Source organism: Rattus norvegicus, chromosome 9 (assembly GCF_021556685.1).
Source record: "Rattus norvegicus strain SHRSP/BbbUtx chromosome 9, alternate assembly SHRSP_T2T, whole genome shotgun sequence".
Classification (NCBI taxonomy): domain Eukaryota; kingdom Metazoa; phylum Chordata; class Mammalia; order Rodentia; family Muridae; genus Rattus; species Rattus norvegicus.
Window position 1 is genome coordinate 54,873,615 of NC_141542.1, and position 26,460 is coordinate 54,900,074.

General features: G+C 44.2%; 1 protein-coding gene and 1 long non-coding RNA gene across 19 annotated transcripts in view; one reads left to right on the forward strand and one right to left on the reverse strand.

Annotated features, from left to right (window-relative positions):
- LOC120094669 (uncharacterized) overlaps positions 1-23,594 on the forward strand; it is a 28,711-nt gene extending 5,117 nt beyond the window's left edge. The window contains exons 2-3 of the long non-coding RNA XR_015629475.1: positions 21,425-21,487; positions 22,213-23,594. This is a non-coding gene — a long non-coding RNA (uncharacterized LOC120094669). The remainder of the gene's footprint in view (positions 1-21,424; positions 21,488-22,212) is intronic.
- Mgat4a (alpha-1,3-mannosyl-glycoprotein 4-beta-N-acetylglucosaminyltransferase A) overlaps positions 1-26,460 on the reverse strand; it is a 93,499-nt gene that overhangs the window by 30,928 nt on the left and 36,111 nt on the right. For 9 of the 18 annotated variants that reach the window (XM_087567056.1, XM_087567051.1, XM_087567066.1 and 6 more), the window contains exons 3-5: positions 23,716-23,883; positions 21,080-21,220; positions 15,411-15,544 (exon numbers count right to left, since the gene is read on the reverse strand). In XM_087567056.1, the coding sequence (XP_087423182.1) occupies positions 15,411-15,544; positions 21,080-21,220; positions 23,716-23,883 (443 nt within the window). The remainder of the gene's footprint in view (positions 1-15,410; positions 15,545-21,079; positions 21,221-23,715; positions 23,884-26,460) is intronic. The other 9 variants (XM_087567062.1, XM_087567059.1, XM_087567064.1 and 6 more) reach the window with 2 other exon arrangements.

Consider the following 26,460-nt stretch of genomic DNA (forward strand, 5'->3'; position numbering starts at 1 on the left):
GGGACCACAAGATTCCCAGCTCCACACTCTACACAGTAGCTCTGGGATATAGCCATGTGAACTTAGTGTATACCAAACCACACCACAGCCACACCCTAGACTCCAACTTCAAGTACACATTTTTTAGGGAGCACCAGCTGTTCTCCCACTCATTCCAAACAGCAGCTCTGCCTAACCTGGGATCTACACCTCTCTCCAACTGCAGATTTCAATTAGTTTGATTATGAGTGATTGAGCCAGATGTTGCTGCAGGACCAACTTGCAAGATACCCAAGCAAAGACTCTGGCAACTTTGTTCACACTGTCACCAGATGGCCCATGCTAGCCCAAGTAGTGTTCATCCCTGCTAAGCAACACCTAGAATGGCCAGAAGAGGGAGCTGTTTCCAAACCACAAAAACTCCAGGGACAGAGGGCTCAGGGGCGGGCTTTTCCACTGCCACCCCCTGGCGAAGGCTATGACTGTTCCAATAGTGAATTCTGAAGAAAGAGATCTACCAAACTGTCAAAGAATTCAAAAGAATCTTCACAAGATTATACAGAAATAAATCTGCCCATACATGGTGATTCAGGTCTGTAATTTTAGTTACTCTGTAGGCTGCCTAAGTTTAAGGCCTGCCTAAGGAACTTAGCAAGACCAGGTCACAGGAATTCCAACCCCAACTATCAAAATGCAAAATCAAAGGAAAAATCCTGAAAGCAGAAAGAGATAAGAAATCCAGCACATATAAAGAATATTAACACAGCTATTAGTAGACAGGAAAATGAAGTAATATATTCAAGGAATTGGAAGGGGTGAAAGGACAAGAACATCCTGTACATCTGCCTTTCAGAAATGGAGAAACAGGACTGGCAAGGTGGCTCAGTGGTAAGGCAACATGCTACCAGGTTTGAGTTCAATTCCCAGGAACAGGAAGAACGGACTCATGGAGAACCCATTCCCAGAAGCCATCCTGTGATCTCCACGTGTGCAAAGGTACAAGCATGCCCACCTTACCCTGTGCACAGCACAAATGTCTAAAACCTGTATAAACAGATGGAGGGGAACCCAAGTCCATCACTTTACAGCACTTGCTAGAGAAAGTTCTTCGAGCTGAAATGAAAGTCCTCTGATCTTGAGGGGCTGGAGAGGGGCAGTGGTTAGGAGTGCTGGCTGCTCTTCTGGGAGACCTGGCTTTGACTCCCAGCACCCACATGGTGGCTCATAATTGCCTATAACTAGTCCTAGGGCATCTGACAACATCTTTTGGCCTCCTCGGGCACTAGGCATGCAAGTAGTAGACAGACATATTAGCAGACAAACACCCATACACATTTCTTAAGGCACAGAAGATATCAAAGGACAAACTTGGTGGTAAACAAGATGCACAGAATGCATTCTCTAGGACTGGGCTGGCGTTTATAAAGCAATCAGCCCTTAGCACAAAGTTTTTCAACAACATTGAAGGCAAACCATCCAGGAAACACTAGGAAATGGTGGAAAGTCTCCAATCAGAGGCACATGTGGGAGGGGCGAAGGCGGAGAGCTGTGTGAGGTCTGCCAACCTCAGGCTGTTCTATGGGAGCCTCACAGAAACTGCAATGCAAAACTTTTCAGAAGAGGCAGGAAACACAACCAGACAGCATTCAAAGCGCTCAACTACATGAAACCACAAAGGCAGGCAGCAATACAGAACAAAGTGCAGGATGAGCTAGAAAACCACGAGAAAACTGGCAGAAGGAATCCTTACCTACCAGTGAGTGCTGTGAACATAAATGAACTGGGTGGTTCCCCAATGAAAAAGAGTGACCGAGTGTATACACACACACACATACACACACTCACACATTCTCTCAGACATACACACACACACCAGTATGCTGCTTCATGTTATCTTCGATTACATATACAGAAAGTGAAAGTGAGGACATTTAAAAGATGCTCCAGGCAAACGGAGACCAGCAGGGACCAGAGACTACCTGTACTTCAGTAGTAAACTTAGGAGTCAAAGTAGGCTGGAAAGACTGATTACCAGTCAAAGGTCACCATCGAGGCAGAGACGGGTGGATCTTTGAGTCTGAGATCAGACTGGTCTCCACAGCGCAGACCAGCCAGTGACACCCTGTCTCAAAGAAAGGCCGGTACGTAATGAGAAAGTGCATTGGTGTACAGCTTTAAATACTCATGAATTTCATGTCAGACCACATACCACACTAAGGATCTGAAGAGGCCACTAGGGCCGGTCAGCTCAGCTCTTATATGACTTGAGCGCTGGAAGTGTTGGGCTTCATGCTCTTCGTCCTCCAGCCTCGGGTGTCTCCTCTGAGCCTAGTGTCCTGACACAGTAAAGGCTGCCACAGGGGCAGGGGGTGCTGTGTAACACCCTCCTTTCAGAACCCTCATCGGAGATTTTTCCAGCAGCTCAGTTTGGTATTCTCCCTTCTGTACTGACACAGAATGTGTCACCAGCTAGAAGCCAGGGCTCACAGCATCTATTTCTGTCTCTTCGACAGCCTTACCCTGAGTAGTCTACTGTCTAGGGCCTCAGAACAGTCAATTGAACATTTTCCCATCATTCTAGCTGCTTGTGTCACAAGGTCCACCACCGCCAGAAACCAATAATTTGTACCTGACAATCGGCAGAACCAAGAGGACAGACGACATGTTCAAACATAGGGTTGAGAGCTTACGGAAAAAAACAAAACAAACAAACAAAAACCAAACAGACCTTATTTCCTGATCTGAGACAAGGGTACTATTGCCCACATAAATACTTCAGTTTTTAACTTCAAACAAAGGCAAACACATAACCACAGTATTTCTGTGAGCTTTACTAGTTTCTAAAATGGTCATGTACTATAATATAGTGAATCAGAAAGAGGAAGTTAAAAGGCTAAAAAAAAAAAAAAAATGACTACCTCATTTGAATTACCTGTCCCAGCCTTTTAGTCTCCTCCCATCTGTGGATGACAGAAGACATTCCCTCACAGGACCCAGCACTCCCCTTGGTTCAAATCCATTCGTTAACTGACCACTTCTGGAAGCTCTTGGGTAGCCTAGTCCAGAACTTGCCTGGGTCATGACAACGGTCCCTGTCCTTACCAAAGCCACCAGTGGAGACTTTAAAATGGCAGGCCGTGACAGCTCAGCAAGGCCTGTAACCACGGTGCAATGGTGAGAACATGCCGGAGACATTCAAGCTGGGACACTATCACCCTGGTGACCAGGATAAGATTGGCCAGATTCCTAAGGAGCTGTCACTGTGAGAAGAAGCTGCAGATTCGGGATTCCTGGATGCAATCCCGTGCCTGGGATGCGGAAACACAGAGTGACCACAGCAGTAGCAGCAAGGAATCCAAATGACAACCATTTGGCGTCTATCGGGAGACTGGGTGTGGTGCGTCTCTATTCCCAGCAGGGAGGCAGAGATAGGTAGATCTGTTAGTTCAAAGCCAATGGGCCTACATAATGAGACCTCATGGTGGGGGGGCAAACAAGAGTGCTGGGCCCACAGGATGGCTCAGTGGATAAAAGCACCTAGCAAGGAACAAAGTATTTGGCTGTACTCTGACCTCTGTGTGACACAGAACACACACATGTATACAACATCTCCCCCACAACACACACACACAACATACACACTGCACATACACCCCTCCCTCACAACACACACACATACCATACACACTGCACAAACCATACACACACATACATGTGCATTCATGCACACACAACTCATACATATACTCACAAGAAAGAGAGAGAGAGAAAGAGAGAGAGAGAGAGAGAGAGAGAGAGAGAGAGGAGAGAGAGAGAATGTAAGAATGTAACTTTTTAACATTTTTTTTAAGTTAACTGTTAATTTCTAATCTTGGTAACTATTGTGGCTAAAGTTGCAGCAATACAACTGAGGAGCACCGTACAATTTTTTAAAGCCTTTCTCTGTCCCTGCAGTATAATGGGGGACCCTGGGCTCCCTTCTGGCCTCTGGGGCACCATGCACACAGATGGCTTGCATATATGCACACACATAACTTTACAAAAGAAAGGTATTACAATATGTCAAGGGTCTTCTCTACTTGAAATTTTCAAGGAGCTTTCCACGTTGGAGCAAGTTCAGCAAGCCCGACCCACTGCCCGCTGGCCTGAATCAATGTCCCACACTTCCTTAGAGCACGAGCGTAACCTTCACTGTGTATGATCCACGGCTATCTGCACGCTAGACATGGAGAGTTTAATAGTTTTTTTAAGTTTGTTTTTTATTGGTTATTTTATGTATTTACATTTCAAATGTTCCCCTTTCCCAGTTCCCCCTCCCCCTGCTTCTATGAGGGTGTTCCCCCTCCCACCCACCCACTCCCACTTCACCTCCCTGGCATTTTCATTCACTGGGGAACCAAGCCTTCATAGGACCAAGGACCTCTCCTCCCACTGATGCCAGACAATGCCATCCTCTGCCACATATGCAGCTGGAGCCATGGGTCCCTCTACGTGTACTCTTTGGTTGGTGGTTTAGTCCCTGGGAGCTCTGGGGATTCTGGCTGGTTGATATTGTTGTTCTTCCTATGAGGTTGGAAACGCCTTCAACTCCTTCAGTCCTTTCTCTAACTCCTCCATTAGGGTCCTCATGCTCAGTCTGATGGATGGCTGTGAGCATCCTCATCTGTATTGGTAAGGCTCACGGACCGAATGACTCACAAAACAGAACATATTTACCATTGATTATTACAACAACAACAACAACAACAACAACAACAACAACACCCAAAAAACAAAAACAAAAACAAAACCTGCCAGTCCCCTTGACCTGGAGCAAAAGCAGAGCTGTGTGATGACCTAGAAAGTCCCATGTTCCTTCATCCTATCCTTCTGGGCGCCCCACTACTGAGCTCCAGACCGCCCCCTAGAAAACTCTGGACCACCCCCGACTGAGCTCCAGCCACTCACAGGCCTCCTCCTGAACATCTCAGGACCGCTGTGGTCTCACGCTTTTGCCCTATGACCTCTGCACCAATAAGACCACTCCACAGCATCCACGTATCGTCCGTCTCCCTTTCTTCCCTCCCCTGACCCATTCACCTTCCAAGGAGCAAACATCTGCCACGCTACGCAAACGAGCTGCATCATCTCCAGAGATTTCAATGGAAAGGTTGCATTTTACTCCCTGATGAACCCACCACGATCACTTCTTCAAGGATCATGACCGAGCTCCAAGGGGATATGAAATAAATACGTTTTCCCAGTCAACATTTATATGATTTATAACTAACGTGTATATAAATACCTTAGGGGTTTAACAGGCCAAGATACTACAGATGCCCCAGTATGGTCATACACAGTTTAAAATCTAGAACAGAGGCTGGAGAGATGGCTCAGCAGTAAAGAGCACTGGCTGCTCTTCCAAAGGTTCTGAGTTCAATTCCCAGCAACCACATGGTGGCTCACAACCATCTGTAATGGGACCTGGTGTGTCTGAAGACAGCTATAGTGTACTCATATACATAAAATAAATAAATCTTTAAAAAAAATCCAGAACAGCTGACTAGATTGGCACAGAAACAGAGCAGAGCTCCACACTATATGAGCTCCGGATATGGACTCCCTCCCCACCTGCCCCATTCTCCCTCAATTTTGCTGCTTTAACTACGTTTCCTCCAGACTCCTCCTCTTAGCAGCTACATTTGACACCAGAGGCCACAGAGCTGATCAACGAGTATCTTTATGACTGGACTGAAACTCCCCCTCACCACAGGGCAAATCACCCCTCTATTGGAGGCAATTACTTCAGATTCTGAGGCTGAACCCCATAGCAGGAACAATCACATCTAGAAACCAAACTGCCCCCTCAACTGATGACAGAGATGGCAGTTTCTCCTGAATGCCTTACAGATTCAGAACTGAGACACAGATCTCAGAGCACTGGCCTGACCCAGATTTCCTGTCAGTCAGTCAAGCAAACTCCAGAGCCTCTTCGGTTTCTCTTCTCTACCACATCTCCGAGTTCTGTCAGCCCCTGGAGACAGACTTGGTGTTCTAAAGCCCTTCAAATTGTGCTGCCCTACATGGCCACATCCTTTCTCTGCTCTCATCAATGATAATCTGGAGGCATGGCTGAGGCTAGCCCATCAATGATCATCTGGATTTGTAGCCGAGGCTAGCCCACTGGGACTCTGGAGCCAGGACTTTAACCCTAAACTCTAGTAATTTTACCAACTTAATCTACTAAACATCTCTATGAAAATATGTCACATGAGCACGCAGGATCCTCTGGGCACACACAGAGCACAGTAGCCAATAAACAAGTACTGAGAAGGTTGGAAGGGCCAACACCATATAAATGGTGTTCTCTGACTACAATGGGGTTGAAATGGAGATCAGTTAACAGTGCGGATTGTAAGAAATTCTCAAATAGGTAAGGATGTAAAAACATTTCTATATAACCCATGGGGGTCAAGGAAAACAATTCTGTAGGAACTTAGAAAGTATTTTGATCTGAATGAAAAAACAAAGGGGCATGGAGTGTAGGGGCTGGGGAGATGGCTCAGCAGTTAAGAGCACCGACTGCTCTTACAGGGAACCTGAGTTCAGTTCCCAGCACCTATACCAGACAGCTCATATCAACCACCTATAACTCCAGCTCTGGGGTGATCTGCCACTTCTGGCCTCTGCAGTACCACACATGTGTGCACACTGCCATTCCTGTTCATTCATATCCTTCCTCCCTCTAAGCTTAAAAAAAACAAAACAAAACAAAAACAAAAAAACTTGAGATACAGCTAGTGTGGTACTAAGAGGGAGCTTATAGCTTTGAATAGCACTGCATAGACCGCTCAGCAATCTGTACATCAAACTAAAAATTAATCTCCCCTCCAAAACAGAGCGCCAATGTTACAGAAAGAGATACTCTTGTACGAACTTCAGTTTGGAGAATTTATCTGTCATCCTCCTCAGCACCTGCTTCGCAGTGGTACTTCAATAAACACTCGTTCAGCAAGAGAGAGTCTGGGGCTGGAGAGATGGCTCAGCGGTTAAGAACACCGACTATTCCTCCAGAGGTCCTGAGTTCAAATCCCAGCAACCACAAGGTGGCTCACAACCATCTGTAATAAGATCTGATGCCCCCTTCTGGTGTGTCTGAAGACAGCTACAGGGTACTTATAGATAATAAATATATCTTTAAGAGAAAGAGTCTGAGAAACATATTCTCAGTGAGAACCATAGTGGAGGCTGGCAATACGTACTCTAGGAGAGGAAAGGTTTTACACAGACAACTCCCTCACCAAATACACACTCACAAAGCGAGTATCTAACGGGAAAGATGGACCTCACAAAGCTTTGGCCTGGATAAGAGACTCAGCAGCATCTCCCACGTTCCTTCCTGGAAGTCACACACCATTATCAGTGAGACGCAGAACCAAGAACCACAAGCTTCATTTTGAAATATTAACAACTGAAATTCTCAGGCTCGCAAGGCGGCGTGGACGCAGACCCAAGAACCACAAGCTTCATTTTGAAATATTAACAACTGAAATTCTCAGGCTAGCAAGTGTGGCTTGGTCTCAGTAACCATAGGGGACAAACAAGAAGAGTTTTCTGGCTGAAGGAAAGTTGGCAAGTTTGTTTTTGTAGTAGTAATTAAAATAATATAATCATTGCCTAGATGTCTAGAACACATCTTTATCCCCCGTCAGCTAGTAGCCTAAAAACCCATACCCCTGATGACTCATAAAAAAGCAAGTAGAATACAAACTAATACAAAAAAATACAAATACAGAAACAAAAAATAATACAAAAAAAAAAAAGGTTTCTGAGTAGAGTCAATCAACGAACTTATGAAGAGAAGACAGAAGACAGAGGGAGGGGTAGAAAGGGACAGGAGGAAGGAAAAGAAACTTGCCATGACTTGCCCATTAACTTAAGGAAAAGAACAAAGGAAAAAAACCACACTCAACTGAAGATGTTGCCACTGAGAAGCCACTGCAATGACTCTAAAGGTGTTTGGAAACACAAAGGGCTTCAAACGTCCAGAGCAATCCTGGGGAGACCAAAACTGTAGGACAGGACTGTGGGTCATCAATGCATGCAAACCTACAGGAGGCAGTGAAGCGCTGGCCTGAGATTTAGCTCCAAAATGCAGCACGAAGCCCAAACAGAATGAATGGGAAGAGGAGAAGGAGGGGTCGGAATACATCAGGCCCCGTGCAGAAAGGCCAGCAAACCAAACAGGGCAGGGCCTGCATCAAGCAGCTTCCCACAGACATCTCACCCTACAGCCAAAGGGCAGCCCTGGAAGCAGATTAATCCGGTAACAGACACGGAAGCCTGTGTGTTAGTACCGTGGAATGCACTAGGCAAGGTATTCCCTAGTAGCAAACTCTCCGATGACCACCTAGGAAACCAGAAAGATCCACAAAGGGCTCAATACAATGTTGCCAAGGTATGTGTATATATAAAACTTTTCTCCAGAAGCAGAAAAATAAAACACACACACACACACACACACACACACACACACACACACACACACACACACACACACCACACACAAAGCAGAACAAACAGACCGCACAATGATAAACAAATCCTTTTAAAGCTGGAAGATGCTACTTAGCCCCGCCCCCATCCCTGCCCCCACCAGCTCTGTAAAAATAAGAGGAGGAGAGACGACAGCTGGAATGGGGAAGGGCAGGTACTAATGCGCACCTGTGGGTCCAGCCATCTGTCAAGCTGGTGCAAAAGGATCACTGGCTCAAGACCTGCCAGGCACCTCTTTCAAACTAAAGGGTTTCCTTTAAAAAGCTGGTCATGGGGCTGGGGATTTAGCTCAGTGGTAGAGCGCTTACCTAGGAAGCGCAAGGCCCTGGGTTCGGTCCCCAGAAAAAGAACCAAAAAAAAAAAAAAAAAGTTAAAAAGCTGGTCATACTTACTACTCCTCCTAGCAAGCCTGAGGCCCTGAATCCAACCCCCAGTCAGAGAGAGGGGGAGGGGGAAGGAGGGGAGGGAAGGACAAGAGAGACCAGGCACACATTCATCTGGAAAGAGAAAAAAAAATCTTTTCAACTCAAGCTCAGAGATAAGCACATTTTGAAGTGATTCAGGAAGGAAGAGAATCAAGTGTGACAGATACTAGACAAGTCAAAAGAGAGCACAAGTCACAATGTTGCTATCCAGTGAGGCTGAACTCACTCAACCCTGCCCCTGAAACACTAATAAATGTGCCAGCGAATTCAAGAATTCAGGCTGAAGCCCCGTATGGCAGCATAGGCCTCTAAAATCTCAGGATTGGGAAGGCAGAGGTGGGTGGATCTCTGAGTTTGAGCCAGCCTGGTTTATATAGTGAGTTCCAGGTCAGCTAGGGCTACATAGGGAGACACTATCTCAAGACATTAACTACATTCATTAATTTAATTAACTAAAATTTTAGCTGGATAACTGACCATTAAAATAAGCTTTGAAAGAACCTACATTCCAAATGATGTAATATTGTCATTTATAAAATAAAACTGTGAGAGAAGAATTAAAAACATTAGCGAAGATACTTAATTCTCCTCTCAGCCCAAATAGGTCTTTCTGAAGTCTTGGCAATCATTATAGTTATCCCCAACGTCCCTGCCTGTCAGTCATGCAGGCTGAATTGTGCCTGATACTGCCTCAAAAATCCATGCACTTTCTAATCCACTAAAAGATCATCTAACTGCCAACACAGCCAGGCAACCACACCGCCAACTGCCTGTTCTGTTTGATGACAGTCTATAAAATTCAAGTATTTTCGTTTTAATTTTTGTTTTTTAAAAAAAGATACAGTCCCATCAGATAGGATCTTAGCTGCAACCAGCAGAAACTGCAGGAATATTGGTGATTGATTTATATATGCTTGGCCCAGGGAGTGACACTATTAGGAGGTGTGGCCTTGTTGGAGTGGGTGTGTCACTGTGGGTGTGGGCTTTCAAACCCTCATCCTAGCTGCCTGGAAGCCAGTCTTCTCCTTGCTGCCTTCAGGACAAGAGGTAGAACTCTCAGCTCCTCCTGCACCATGCCTGCCTGGATGCTGCCATGCTCCTGCCTTGGTGATAATGGACTGAACCTCTGAGCCTGTAAGCCAGCCCCAGTTAAATGTTGTCCTTATAAGACTTGCCTTGGTCATGGTGTCTGCTCCCAGCAAGAAGACCCTAAGACAATAGCCAACAACACCAAAAACAACAGAGCTACTGAAAGCTGGCTGGGGTGAAAGCACACAGCTGGGGTTGGGTTGAGGAACCAGACTGGGAAGATGCACAAAATGGCACAGTGAAGTCAGGCATCACAGAGCAGTGAATAAAGGCAAGTCAATGGCATCTAAGATACAGTCTGTCCCCAGAATGTCTGTCTGAGCCCCATTCCCTTATACTTCATTTTTAATATGTATGTATTTACTTGGAGAGAGGGGGACATGCCATGGTGTGTGTTGGGAGGTCAGAGGGTAACTCTAAATACTATAACTAAACTTTAACAACAACAAACACACAAAAAACCCCGAGAATGGTCCAACCACTTAGGTCACACAAAGAACCTCTCAGAACAACTAGAGCCCATCCCTCTCTCTAACCCTTCTGAAGTTCTGAACCGAGAGAAACAAAGGACAAAAGAGTAGCTAAGGATTGCTCTCCCAGAGATAAACATCTTTTGGTCCTCTCAAAAAAAAAAAAAAAAAAAAAAAAAAAAAAAAAGGCTGGAGAGTTGAATGGGTGCTTAGGGGCACTGGTTGCTCTTTTAAAGGACCCAGTACCCAGATGGCAGCTCATAACTGTCTGTTAACTCCACTCCTGTGGGATCCAACTCCCTCTCCTGGCCTCCACTGATAGCAGGTGTGCATGCAGCACCAAGACACAGACGCACAGACGCGAGCAAAGCATCCATACACATAAAAATACTTTGATCTTTCCCTGGGGTCTAGCCAGATAAGAGTAGTCCTCACATCCCGGAAGCTTCTCTTTGCAACGGACGGAGAAAACCACATCGACATTACAGAAAACCACATCCATCGATGCGCAGAAGTGTGGAGCCCAGCCTGTCTACGATACAACTCCTGTTCCGAAAGCTCAGGGATCTTTTTGAGAGGAATGGAAGGATAAGAGGTAGAGAAATGGAGTTTACTCTGAGGTCGTGTCTCCTAAGAACGTCAGAAACCACACTCACAAAGTCTCATCAGCATGGCCGCCTAAGCCTGAGCAACAACAGAGGTGGATGGGGACGGCCCTCAGGCTTTCACCTTGCACCAAGAGCTGCAGGCCACTGAGGAAGGCTGAGGTCCTGAGAAAACGATCTGCCCCAGGGAAAAGCACACAGATATGACATCTAATACCACATGGTCAGCCCTGAAAACACACCTGAGTGACATTATACACACTAAGCAGGCTGTATTTATGTATCCGGGGTACACGCAACCTATAGAACACATGTGTATATATAACAATTAATGAAACACAAGGCCGTGAATTTGAAAGAATGTAAGAAAGGGTATATGAGTGACATTGGGAGGAGAGAGGGATTCTCAAAACTCAAAAATGATTTAAGAAACAGAAGTGAATACTTTAAATTTTAAAATGAAAGCTAAGTAATAAATAAGTAAATAAAAATACAAAGAAGAAAAGGCGACATTAGAGAAGCAGAGACGATCCATGGTGACCTACACGTTCTCTTTACAAACCAATACTTCAAAAAAACAGTCTTTTGTAGACCTGGCTAGCTCTGAACTTCCAGCGATCCTCCTGTCTCAGTCTCCTCAGGTCTGAGTTTATAGGCATGCACAAACATGTCCAGCATCTCCAGAATCTTTTCATTCTTATTCTCTCCTCATATATATATATATATATATATATATATATATATATATATATATATATATATATATATAAGCTAGAGATAGTCATGCCTTTGTAGAAATCCCTGATTTGCCTGAAAAAAAATTTTTTTTCATATTTGCCCATTAGTGCTATCACTAATGTATGTAACTGGGAGACCAGCAGTTGCCTCACAGAAGGTGATCAGCTGGGGTGGAGGAAGAAGGGAGTGGAAAGGAAGAGGCAGACTTTGGAGTAACACACACAGAAGGGAGGACACACAGATCTGTACGAGACACTGGGCACAGGATTAGCACTGAACAGAGAACTCCCGGGAGCATGTGGAGATCTGCAAGAGCTTAAGGAGACAAGGTTCACTAAGTTCTGACAAATTAAGAGTTGCCTGTCTTAGTCCCTGTTCTATTACTGTGAGGAAACACCATGACCAAGGCCAATTATTATAGGAGAAAGCACTGCACAGGAGCTGGCTTACAGTTTCAGAGGTTCAGTCCCCTATCATCACGGCAGGAACATAGAGGCATGAGAACAGACCTTAGAACTATATCCTGATCCACGGGCAAAAGGGAGAGACTCTGGGTTTGGCATGGGACTTTGAAACCTTAAAACCCACCCCCAGTGACACACTTCCTCCAACAAAGCCACACCTCTTAATCCTTCTAATCCTTTTAAATAGTGCCACTCACTGGTGACTAAGCCTTCAAACACTATGGGAACCATTCATATTCAGACCCCTACAGTGCTCACTAGACATTCCTATGATGTTATCAAGTAGAAGACAGATGCTGAGGAGTCTGGAGAACCCCAATCATCCTGTGCACAAATCATGCTCAAGGCCACCGAAGACGCTGTTACTGGTGCCTGATGAATGCCTAGGGAAACACTCCTAACTGACTCATCGAGACTCAGACTCAGCAATGACTTTAAACTGCCTGGTGGCTGAATCCAGAGAAACATTCAGAGTCTTCTGTTCAGGATGGACTTTCTGAATTGATATTCTATGGGGAAACATGGACAAACCCTGCCGTCCAACAGAGAGCCTTTTGGAAACAGGAACACTGTTGACACAGCTTGGCCTGGCCAGTCCCCAGCTTCTCCCCATGAATGCTCACAGTGACTCCCTGAAGGAGTGCTGAGCACTAAGGGGCAAAAGAACGATTACTGCATGAGCTGAAGGGAGTGGAGGATCAGGACAAGGAAACAACTTCCTCAAGAGGCAAGATGTACCCCTGAACGCAGGTCCTCTGATCACAAACACAGAGACGTTGCCTCAATGAGCAGCTAAACAGCAGTGACAAAGGGAGACTCAAACACCTATTTACACTCATCTCTAAACTATTGTTCAAGTGTATAAAGATGATCCTTTTAGTCTTAAGCCTTTCCCCATTAAGATTAATATTCTCATTATAGATTAATTCTAACTTTATAGAATCCTTTCTGGTAGCAAGTAGGATCACCCATAATCCCAGTGCTCAAGGAACGTGCTAGTTACTAATAGTTTGATTATATCCCAAGACATAGTTCTTGTTTCATTAATGCACACTGAGGGGTTTTATGTAAGTGTTTATCTGCTTAAATATATTTCTGAACTTGCAAACGTCTATGCTGAAATTTGGTTTTAATCGCACAGTGCTGAACCAAGAGCATACTTCAATATTCATAGTCACTGCTCAACTGCTTTGCGTAGGAGAGGCCCACCCTCGGGGCAGACATATATATATGATTGGCAGGTTTGGTTGCTTAAAATTTGAAAAGAGGTAACTTAAAAGGAAAAAGAATCATAATAACATTAATACAAGTAGCAAATTGGACAAACTACTTCAAAGGGAAGTCTGTTCCTCATGTATGAAAACTTCTTGCAAACCAAAGCATTAAAAAATGAGCAAAGTTTATAAAAGCAATTACAAATGCAAATGGTCAGGAGTCACACAAACCAGCATTTAGTTCCATGCCGTGGAGAAATCCAATTAAACAAGAGCAAGAATTACTTTCCCGCCCAACAGTTTCCACACTGAGCTATTTTGGCAAGGGCCAAATTGTTACTTTTTACCCATCAAATTGAAAAACAAAATGCCGTAGTTTGCTTTTCTATTGTTGTAATTAAAAAAGAATCTGACAGCCAGGCAGTGGTGGCCCACACCTTTAATCCCAGCACCTAGAGGGCAGAAGCAGGCAGTCTGAATCTGAGTTCAGGCCAGCCTGGTCTACAGAGTGAGTCCCAGAATAGCCAGAGCTACAACAAAAAAACCCATCTTGAAAAAAAACAAAAAACAAAAAAATCCCACTCTTACCAAAAGCAACTCAAGGGAGGGCTTATTTGGCATATGTTTCCAGGTCACAGCACATCACTGAGGGAGGTCAGAACTGCTTGCTGCTTTGCTCTCTGACTCATGCTCAAGATTTCTTATACAACCCAGGACCACCTGCGTAGGGATGGTGCCACTCACAGTGGGCTTGGCCACCCCACATCAACACCAATCAAGACAGTCCGGCCCAGATATGGCCACAAACCAATATGATCTAGCTTGAGGTTTCATCGTCCCATGTGTATAGACTAATATCACCTGGGAAAAAAAAGAAACAAGCTCTTCCACAGACTGTAGGAAGAGGAAGTAGCTCAACTCTTGCAGAGCCTGCTGGTCACATATGAATATTTTGATGTGTTTCGACGCTGAACTTCATTTAGAAAATAGTGTCAAGCCAGTAACCATACAGCTACACAGCACTTCATTTACACGAATACTTAATGTTGTCGCTGATCACTGCAGGAACTCAAACAACTTACCCATGGATCATAAATTGAAGGAAAAACAAAATGACTCTGAAACAAGACTGCAGAATACTTGGAAGCCAGAAAACAAAATGATGTTGGTACCTTTAATTTTTTAAAGTCTTTATTCCACCATCACTACCGCCACCACCCCTCGCATGAAAAAAACATTCACTATTCAACAACATAAGACAAAACAACTGTCTGGTATATGTGTATACAAGCCATAGGAAGAATTAACTTTCTGAAAACTAATGTTCCTACTTATATGAAGAGCAGGCAAGTTCGTTATATGTTTCATGACTGAACTTAGTGGTCCGTATGTGTTTGTTGCTGAGACCATATTCATTTGATAGGAAATGAGCTCTGAAGCAGTGGGACTTGGGGTCCTGAACTGGCAATGCAACCTAAAATCCTTCCCATGTAAGGGAGAAGGTTAAGGACTGACCCCGGATCTCACCAGTGCCACAGAAGGGCTCTGTACCCTAAGTTCTGTGCCCAGCGCTTCAACATTCTAAAAACCAAGGGGGAACAAACTGATCCTCTACACTGGTTCTCAACCTTCCTAATGTGTGACCCTTCACTACACTTCTTCATGTGGTGGTGACCCCCACATTGCTATTCCGTAACTCTAAGTTTGCTACTGTTATGAATCGTGACGTCAATATCTGATACGCAGGATGTATCAGATCTTCCACCCCCATAGGGCCACAACCCACAGGTTGAGAACCACTGGCTTAAATGCTTATAGAAACACATGCGGATATTTGGTGAGTCTCTTAACCCTCGGGTCACACAAGGTGAAAGAAATAACAAGCGATTACCTCTCCTATGAAGACAACTATAACACAGTCCAGCTTCTCTTCAGGATACAGATTATCAATAAGGGAGTGAAGGGTCTCTATGAGGTAAGATTTAACTTCTCTCTTCACAGTAGGAATCCCCATGACTATTGAAACTGCAGGAAAAAAAATACAGTAATTATGTGAGGAGATCTTATAATAATAAGAAAAGACTTTATCACAACGATACAGACAACTTTATAGGGGTAATTGAGGGGTTCGATTTTAGAGAGAAGAAATGACAAGGAATAATTCCTATAACACCATAATTCTCTGCCATGTGGCTAGGCCAGGGGCGTGTGCAAACCACACAGCAACTAACTGGTGCTAATAAAAGACCATGCCAAGCCAACTGCTGCAGCTCGGTACCCTACAGGCCAGGCTTAGAAACCCTGAGACATCTTGTGAGTGGATATCTTGCGTCTCAGAAGCCCGAGAGAACCAGGAAGAGGCCTTGGGCAAATAGGAAATCTGGGGACAAGCCACAAAACACCCGGGCTCATTACCCTCATTTCACCACACAATTTAATCTGCCTCAGTGATTTTGAGGATTCCATATATCATGCCACCAAACTGATTTTATTTCGAAGTCCTTTTAAAGTACTCTTTTATCTTAAAACCATAAAAGCATTAATATTCTAGGCACTATGTATATACACCGCAGCAAGTGTTAAAAATAACCTGAAACCAGACATGACGGCGCACGCCTTTAAGCCCACCCAGTGCTTGGGAGGCAGAGGCAGGCAGAGCTCGTTGAGTTGGAGGCCAGCCTGGCTCCAGAGAAGCCAAAGCTACATAGAGAGTCCCTGTCTCAAACAAAACAAAAGGGAATCTTAATCATAGAACAGCTTCCTGGAGATGCCAAGAAATGCTTAGGATTCCGAGGCCAGAAGGCAGTTTAGAGGCCACGCATGAGCTCTATCTTCCTGTTCTGTAGCTGAGGATGCTGAGGAAGAGTGGTGGAAGGAACTGCCCCTAAGATCCCTCTCTTTCACTTTAGAGACAGTCGCCAGTGCCTCTCAGATGTACTCTACTTGTTCTGCACCTATTGATAAGAGACAGCGTTCCAGGGGTCAGGCATAAAACAGCAAGCAACCTAAATGATGCCTGCACTTTCTCGAGACGTAGGAGAACTGAGAAAGAACATTCCAGAAGAGGAAGCGGCAGCAGGAGGTTGCTGAAGACAGAACAATCTTGACGTAATCAAGATTCGCCAGGAACAGAACAGCCCTAAGGCAGAACGAGCCTCCGAGGGGAGAGTCCGCCATGGAGTTGAGCGGAACAGACAATCGAACAGAGTTCGATTCTGAGTGGAGGAGACACTCATCCCGAGGTTTCCATTGGGGAAGTCACACCCCAATTCTAGAACTTACTTACTGTAAACCAGAAAAAAACCTAGAAACTCTCTAAATGTAGCATCCCCGATCTTTGTCTACCTTCTGTTAGCGCTACGTCACACCCTGCTTTTGGCATTCACTGTTAGTCTAGCCTTTGTTTCCTTCAGATGTGAGGTTGGTCAGTTGCTCCTCATTCCTCTGCCTCTCCTCCTCCTCCTAGCTTTAGCTTCCTCTTTCACTGGGCATTAGCTGCTGGTGAACTCGAGCCCTGGATGATCTCACTTAGACACATTACTTCAGCCACTTACCCATCATGACTCGCAGAGTCAAACCTAACATGACTTCCCCTGTGAGTCCCAGCTCTAACTCCCTGCTTGGCATGTCCCTGTGTCAGCAGCTCAAAGCTTCCTCAAAACTTAACTTGTCCAAATTTAACACATTCTCTTCTCTTGAAGACCAATGCTCCAAGCTCCAGAGATGGCTCGATGGTTAGTACTAAGTACAGGTTCTGCAGAGGACCTGAGTTTGGTTCCCAGCACCCACATTGTGGCTCACAATGGCTTATAACTCCAGGGGATCTGACACTTCTGACCTCCCTGGGCACTACACTCACACACAGACACCACCTAATCAGACACATGAGTTCCATAGTTAAAAGACAATACAAATAAATCTTTTTTTTTTTTTTCGGAGCTGGGGACTGAACCCAGGGCCTTGCGCTTCCTAGGTAAGCGCTCTACCACTGAGCTAAATCCCCAGCCCCGACAATACAAATAAATCTTAAACAATGCTGCAGAACTCTCCTGGGCCTCAGCAAACTGTCTGCCTCTGTTCAGTTACTCCATCTGGAATCTTAGAAGTCTCTATGGTCATTCCCTGGAGCCCAGCCCCGTCAGTCCTTGTGTGCTCAAAAATCCTCCAAATCCTCCAAAACCCACCTGATGTCTCAAGTGGATACATAAAAGAGCTAGGGGTGAAACCCAGGGCAAGTTCCCTGCCACTGATTGAGCCACTCAGTTCCCTCCTCACTTCTGCTTTGGAACAGACTCTTCTAAGTTGCTCAGATTGGTCTTGAACCCAAGGCTGTTACCCAGAGTGGCTGTGACCTCAAGTTTCCCCCTTCAGCCTCCTGAGTACTTGGGAGCACCTACACTCTTGACCCAGCTTTTGGATTGACTCATATACGGCATATCTGAGTTCCAACCGTAACTACTAATGTGAAAAGCAAGCACTTCTAATTGATCTCTCCTAGCAGTTAGGTGCTGTTTTATGGGTGTGATTTCCTTGCCCATCCCTCCAAAATAAATCATGCCATTTGCTCCACCAGTTCAGTTTTATAGATGGCCAAGTTACAGGCCTTCTTATTACTGGTCATGCCGTACTGGCAGATGCCTCTGCTTTGCCATCTGGGTTGGCTGTGCCTGGCTACCTCACTGGTGTGTGGGAGGACCCAGGGGCTGTGTGTGAGAGCTGTTTCTGAACTTCGGAATCCCAGCCTGTCTCTTCGGACCAGCCAACACCTGAAGCACTGTCCCTCTCCCAAGCCTGAGGATGGCTTTGCTGCTGCTCTGGGATTAACCAGACTGACTACTGAAAAACAGACCCTCTAGCAGCAGCAGCTCTGCTTGGATCTAGACAATGGACGTTCTAGATGCAAAATCCCTACACACTACATAGGTTCCGGGCTTCCACAAAACATGAATCCCAGAAACCATGCGCAAAATAATGTTTCTAATGTATGTTTTTCTAAGCAGAGGTCAATGGCTTTTTTTTCTTTAAGGACATCCTAAGGGTTCTTACTTAGCTCTAGAACCACTAAGGATTGTCTAAAGATTTAGGAGAGTTTTTTTTTTAAAATTAAGTAAGGATTTTCCCCATACTTCAAGCTGACTGACTGCTTTTTCTACATATTAAAAACAGAACCCACTTTATTAAGAGTGTGGACTAGTAAAAACTAGATGGTCAAGATCTTGCAGTGTTTATAATGGATAAAATGAATGAAATTAAGTAAGTGTTTGAAAGGAATACAGCATGTCAGCCATCAAACCAAAAAAGAACTAGATAAGAACTTGCTAGAATGGGGTTGGGGATTTAGCTCAGTGGTAGAGCGCTTGCCTAGCAAGCGCAAGGTCCTGGGTTCAGTCACCCGCTCCGAAAAAAAGAAAGAAAAAAGAAAAAAAAAGAACCTGCTAGAGATCTTCAACATTCCAAATGACTTGGGGGGACTGAGTTGAGGGGACATCAATCCCTCTGTGGAGTCCTGCTTGGCCTGGAACTCATGAACATCTCCTGCCTCTGCCTCTCAGGTGCTAAAAGACTTTTAAAAACACAATCTTCTTTTCATTTGTTACTCTCATTAATGAAAATGCAGCCTAAATTGGCTATGGAACCTTACCCAGAATGGCTATTAAAGGGAGAGATCAATGTTACCTTTTACAAGTAATTAGCAGTTGAAGTTCTAAAGAAAGTAGCTAACAGTGTTCTATACATATCAGATCTTCTATATTCAGCCCCTGAAGGATGGATCCCTTGCCTCAATAAATAGTTATTGAATTAATAATAAAGAGTTCATCTGAATGGGCTAGCATAAGACGAACAACTTTTATAGGAAGATCATACGTCATTGTAAATTATTTATAAAACATAAAGATGGAAGAACCAAAGGAAGATGGATGCAGAGGCTTAGAAACATAGTAACACAGTAACACAGTAACACAGTAACACAGTAACACAGTAACTAATAACGTAATAACAGCTCAAATGACAAGAGATGAAGAGAAAGATGCTTGAGGTTCCCACTGAGTCAAATATTCCTCAGAGATGTGGGCCCTGGGTACAAACATGAGAACTGCACAAAGGAAAAGCCAACTAAAGCAACTCAAGGGCTGGGGAGATGGCTCAGCCACTAGGAGCACCTGCTGCTCTTGCAGAGGACCTGGGTTCTATTCCCAGTGCCCACATTGTGGCTCACAACCACATCTAATCCCAGGTCCAGGGGAGCCAATGCTCTTTTCTTAGGTCTGAAGGTGGCAATCCTGCTATCATACGGGACATGGTTCAACACATAAAATAAATCTGAAAAAACATTAACACAAAAATGAAATTCAAACCAGCAGCATGGCGCACACCTGAAATCCCAGCTACTCAGTGAGGTGAGGGGGAAGGAGCTTGTGTTCCAGGGAAGCTTGGGCTACATAGTGAAACCTCATTTAAAAACAAAATCCCCAGTGATGAAGGAGGAAGAACTTCTAGAATTATTGTTTCATTGATTATAATATTTTGGCCCCTACATTTTAAATCTGTGAAGAAAAAGTCAACCTAAAATGTCCGAGTTCAATTCAGTTGAAAATTGTAAAGTCACATAGCAGTGAAGGACTAGAAATATGAGGGTCCTAGGAGGGGAATTCAAGGAGTGACTTGGTAGGAAAAACCACAGCAAGTGTTACCCTGTGGGAAGCTCATGAGAGCAAAACAACAGTCTGCCCCATGTGTCTAGGGGAAAGCAGGTCCAGCTTAAACCCCTCGGCAGGCTTGGGAAGAGCCATTAATGCTGGAATGAGACATGGGGGTCATCTCTCTACCTCCCCGTTTTTAAAATAGAAAGTGGACAAAGGTTCAAAGTTTTTTTCCCCTAAACTACATGCTCGCCGATCCCGTTTTGATATATGGAAGAGATGCCCATACCCTTCCTTTTTTTTTTTTTTCTTTTTTTTTTTCCGGAGCTGGGGACCGAACCCAGGCACTTGCGCTTGCTAGGCAAGCGCTCTACCGCTGAGCTAAATCCCCAATCCCCATACCCTTTCAATAAGCAGATTACACTGAGCCCCAAGCTGCTGCGCAGACACTAAATACATATACTTAATATATAAATATAAAAATATTTTATATTAATAAATTACATATCATGATTTAATAATTACAATTTAATATGTTATAATTTAACAATACCAACAATTACATTATTAATACAATGGCTTAAATATGGATATTTAAAATATATTTATATTAATGTGTTAATATTAATACTAATTGGATTATATTTTAATTTACATTTAATTTATTTAATTTGGTTTTAATATATTAATTACATTAATATTTATATATTAAATATATTCTTTTTTTTTTTTCCGGAGCTGGGGGCCAAACCCAGGGCCTTGCGCTTCCTAGGTAAGCGCTCTACCACTGAGCTAAATCCCCAGCCCCGGCTATTAAATATATTCTTAATTCTACTCCTTTGTCCTGCTAGACATCTTCCTAGTGGTCAACCAAACCCTCCGAGTCACCATTCAGATAGCAGGCACACAGTGAACACACCTCCCGTTCTTCCACTGCCAATCTGTACGGCGGGCTGAAGGCTTCTTTCATTTTGCAATAGATGAGGCAAATGATAATAAATACTTGGCACTTGAAGTGATTTTTTGCTTGTCAACTCTTTTAGAAGCTTTATGGTATTATCTGAAACACAGAAAAGACAAGTAAGTGGCCAGAACCCCTTACCTTCCGGAGTCTCTCTTTTGAAAGTTAGCTGAGAACAAACACAGAGAAATACAACCAGGCAGGCTCTGAATATGCTTTCTACAAAGGAAGTCAGCAACAAGCACGCTGGCCACCACTCAATTTCACTTTCCTGTCTTTTTTTTTTTGTTTCCTTAATCACAGGTTGCTGAAACATAGCCTAGCCCACGTGGGTTTCTGCCATGAAGCCACATTCTTCCATCCCAGGCACGTGCCGCTGTCCTGTCTAACTTTCAGTGTATTAACATTACATCAAACTTTTATACAGAAGATATGTTTCCTTAAAATAAGCATTGAAAAGACTTAGAAGTTGGGAACGCTCAGCACGCGTCAATCTAAAAGTGGTTTTGGTTTCATCTGGACGAGCCCATGAGTCACTGAACAGGCTTTGGAGTAAAAATTTCTGTTTATTAGATGATACTGCTGTAAATTTTCATCCAACTGAAATTTCATTTCTAAACAAGGCAATCAGCATGATGGACTTGTGGTCACAATGCCATTAAAGATATGATGTGGGGGTTGGAGAGATGGGCTCAGTGGTGACCTCTTTCAGAGGTCCCGGCTCACAGCCAACTGTAACTCCTGTCCCAGGTGATCCAATACCCTCCCCCTCCTTCTGGCTTCCTTGGGTACCTTTCACATGTGGTACACAGGTATAATGCAGACAAAAACACCCATATCAAACCCACAAAAATATATCATATATCATACATAAAATTAAACTTGAATCCCATGTGTAAAGAATCTTATTCCACCCAAGCAGTCAGCAGCAGCTTGAAGGATCTAAATGTCAGTCAGAGTGTGATGACTGTCCTAGAGACTCAGCAGAGTCAAGGGCCCCAACGCAGTCTGTCCTGTGACTCAGTCATTTCCTCTCGATTTTAGCTTTCACTCATTCCACAAATACCTAATTGCTTTCTGTCTTGTTCCAGAAATGGTGTGTTTGAAAACCGCCTGCCATCAAACCATAATCTAATGAAGATCACCAGGGCTGCCAGAAACGCAAGCGAAAGCTATGCAGAAAACGTTGCTCACAGAGCTGTGATTTGGAAGGGTAAAAGTGACCCAGGAAAACATCCATTTGCTAATTATAGAAGGAATGCTTCATTTGCTGCGGTCTATGATTAGCACATTAGCTAGGAAAGTATTTTAGTCGGTGTGGGGAGTGCACACGGTCAGTCCTAAGCACTCGGAAGGCTGAATCAGGAGGCTCACAAGTCTGAGGCCAGCCTGGGCTACATAGTTACTTCTTGACCAGTCTCTGCCATAGAGTAAAATCTTCCACCATTAAAATAAATTTTTAATAGCATTTTGAGGAATAGTGATGCCAGACATTTCAGTGTGCACCTTTTATCCCAGCCTCCTAGAGCCTGAGGGAAGTGGATCTGTGAATTCAAGGCAGTCTGGTCCACATAGCAAGAATCTAGTCACTGTCTCAAAAACCAAAAAAGGTAAAATGATAAGGTAAAAATGCTCAATAGTATAATTTCAAGAAGTATTTGTTTTAAAAAGAGGAGAAGGAAACAAGAAAAGGAGAACAGCAATCACTAGGTGATTTCCTTTTAGTTGTATCATTCTGTAATTTTAAATGCTACACTGTGACAAAATACACCAGTGTTCTCAGCAGGAGAGGGAGAAACACAGAACCGTAACAATAAGGGCAGGTGTTGATACTAAGATAAAGGCATGCCTGTCGGGCTCTGTGCAGAGAACGTGAAGCTGAGTCTAAAGCACGGATGTAGAAAGCCCTGGAGCCCCCGCACTGGTATAAAAACAGGGAAGAAGTCCATCAGCAGAGGCAGGAGCACCAAAGCCCAAAAGGCCCAGGAAGGGAGTGCTCAGACACTCTCCAGGTTTGCCCTTACTCAGCTTTCCTCCCAGTTATCATTCAGATGCAAGAACAAGGATCGTTTGAGCAGCTCACAGATTCCCCAGGGGCCATCTAAAGTCAAGCATTGGTTATATCATAAGCATGCTGAAATAAAAGTTAAAATGTATTTACTTTACAACATTTATTCCTGTGTATGTGTGTATATGTTTGTAGGTCACAGGACAATGTGGGAACTGATTTACCCTGTACACCATGTGGGACCTGGGAATTGAACCAGGGCTGTTAGACTTGGCATCAAGCTTCTTTTACCCACTGAGCCATTTTGCTGGCTCAAAAGTTAAAATTTAATCCCATATGAACGCTTTCAAATGATACAGGTTCTTCTTCGCCTCTACTGATAAAATGTATGTGCAGCTGAAATGTATCAGCACACGCTGTCAAAATCAAATCCAGCAATTAATAAAGATGCAATTATAATCCACCAGAATGGCAAGTTTGGTCTTTCTTTCTGAAAAGGGGAACGCATGCTGGCTGGTAAACCACTCACGAAACTCGCAGGTACCGCTCCAGGCGGACCCTTGAACACGTGCACCTCTTTAAGTACCTGAGAACGTACTCAGACCAGCCTTACTTCCATTAGTCTCCGCTCCAGCTCGGCGGAACTGTTGGACAATGGTGTTTAGCTCAGAGGAGCGCTGAGATATCCTATGTTCGGCCACTCGAAGACGTTCTTTTAAAGCGAGGAATTCTCGTTGGTAAGCAATTAATTTTTCTACAAGAAAAACAAACAAAAAAAGGAAACCATTAGTGTGATTGTTTGTATATGCTTGGGCACTATTAGGAGGTATGGCCTTGTTGGAGTAGGTGTGTCACTGTGGATGTGGACTTTCCTACCGTAGCCCTAGTTGCCTGGAAGTCAGTATTCCCCTAGCAGCCTTCAGATGAAGACATAGAACCCTCAGCTCCTCCTGCACCATGCCTGCCTGGACACTGTCATGCTCCTGCCTTGATGATAATGGACTGAACCTCTGAACCTGTAAGCCTTCCCCAATGAAATGTTGTCCTTATAAGACTTGCACTGGTCACGGTGTCTGTTCACAGCAGTAAAACCCTCACTGATACAGTTAGTATGCTTTGTCTTTAGTATACGTATTTAAAATTAAATAATACCCTCTCCCAGCTTACAGTAGGAGGATAGGCATGGAGCCTAGAGGAGAAGCCATTACTGCTGCCTTCCCAAAGCAATAGGATTTCTAACTGTCCCTCTCACGCCTCATCCAAGAAGCTTCTTGTGGTAACAGAATGATACTATTGCAGTCAAACATGCTCAAAATACAAAGGACAATGACAACAGGGAAGGAGGTCAAAACGACGGTTAAGACCAGCAGACCACGGAGCCTGCTGCTACTGTCTTTTAGATGTGACATGGAGGTTTGTCCCCGTGAAATCTCAATTATATGGCCGTCTAAATGAAACCTACATAACACTACCAGCTGATGTACCAATGTGCACGGGTTTGTACCAATACCACCTGTGTCAGGTCGAATTGGATAGCCTTCTTGACTCCCTCAAAAGGTTACTCCACTGACCATTGTGGTCGCAGAGACCCCCAAACATTTACATATGAGCAACAGCAAATGGACTCAGCAGACTGCATGATCATATATATAAACATGTATGTATGTATGTATGTATGTATGTATATATATACATATATATATATTTTATATGTAACCATGTTAGAGAAGAGGATGTCATGAATTTTAGAGGGAGTTGAGGCTGACACAAGAGGAACTTCAAGAAAGAGGTGGGAGGAGTAAAAAGGATATACAATATCATGCATAAAAGGACGAGGACGAGGACGAGGACGAGGACGAGGACGAGGACGAGGATGAGGACGAGGAAGACACATTCTGTAAAGCTGGGGCTAAGACTAGGGAAGGCACTGCTTACTGTTCCTTCTTCAGGTGCACACAGCAAACTCTCCAGAAGCCTGTGACAGTAATTAGCCGGCACGAGTTCCCCCGGCAACCTCTCCCCCCACACTTCTAACACCACGAGGCAAAGCCAAGTAAGCCCACTGTATCCCCTTCCCAAGTCTGCTGCAGGAGGACAGAAATCAGATAGTACTGTGCCCAGGAAAGGATTCTAAGAAAGTTCAGGATGACACTGTGTCCCGTTTACTGACGTGAATGAAGTGACATAGTTCACCCATAGTCTGCATTCCTTGCGTAGGCACCACTCTATGTAAACTCCTAAGAAAACAAATGCCAAGACACCGTTTATAAACACAAAACTAGAAAGAGCTAAACATGGTGATGGGAGCTAAGCTCCCAGCTTCTCAGAAGACCGAAGCAGGATGTTCACTGGAGGCCAGGAATGCAAGACCAGCCTGCCACCAGAGCAGGACTCCAGCTCAAAACAGAACTGGAAACAATAATGTGTAATGATTATCACAGGAGGCAAGATTTATGAACAACTAATACTGACGGCAATTGGGGGGTTAGAGGAAAGACAGATATCACCTCTTATTCCTGAATGGGAACACCCAGGCTTGTAAAACAATTTCCCTCTAACCTAAATAACAATGTGAGTCAACACTTTTCAAAACAACAACTGGGGAAGGAAGGCTTACATGCATTCTGAAATTTATCTGCAACAATAGCACTTTTTAAACTGTCTGGAAAACAATATGGAGAGTGTGGTCTGATATCAGATCCTATCCTAAGGGTACAGATGTGTGGGTCCCTGAGTCTGGGGACAGTAGACAAACAGGATCAGACACAGAATTGTCCAAACCCACAGGTTGGCCACTCTCCACATACACAAGCAGAGAAGTGTCCCACCCTTTAAGACCCAGGCAGTGCCTATACATTGGTTTCTGAATACCGCTGGCACTCCAAAGAACTAGAACTTATTGGAGAAAAATAACTTCAAGGTAATAATATTAAATCACACAAAAAAAGCTAGTGGTGTAGCTCAGTGGATAAAGGCACCTACTGTCCAATCATGGAGATGGATCCAAGTTCAAGTCCCAGAACCCAAGTAATGGCAGAAGGAAAGAACCAACTCCCCAAAGTTGTCTTCTGCTTTCCATAGGCAAGCTAGCCCAGACACTGCCCACACATACACACAATAATACTTTTTTTTCCCCTGAGAGACAAAACAGACCGGACATTGACAAAAAGATACAAGTTACATAAGAAATTCTCACTAGCTACATGGGGTAACTTAAGTAACAAAACTCAACTACTGATGGTAACAGATTATGACCCCATTGAATAAAATTAGAATCGAGGGGTTCATACCAGTAATAGACTACAGCGGCTCAGATGAGGGGCTGAGGCTC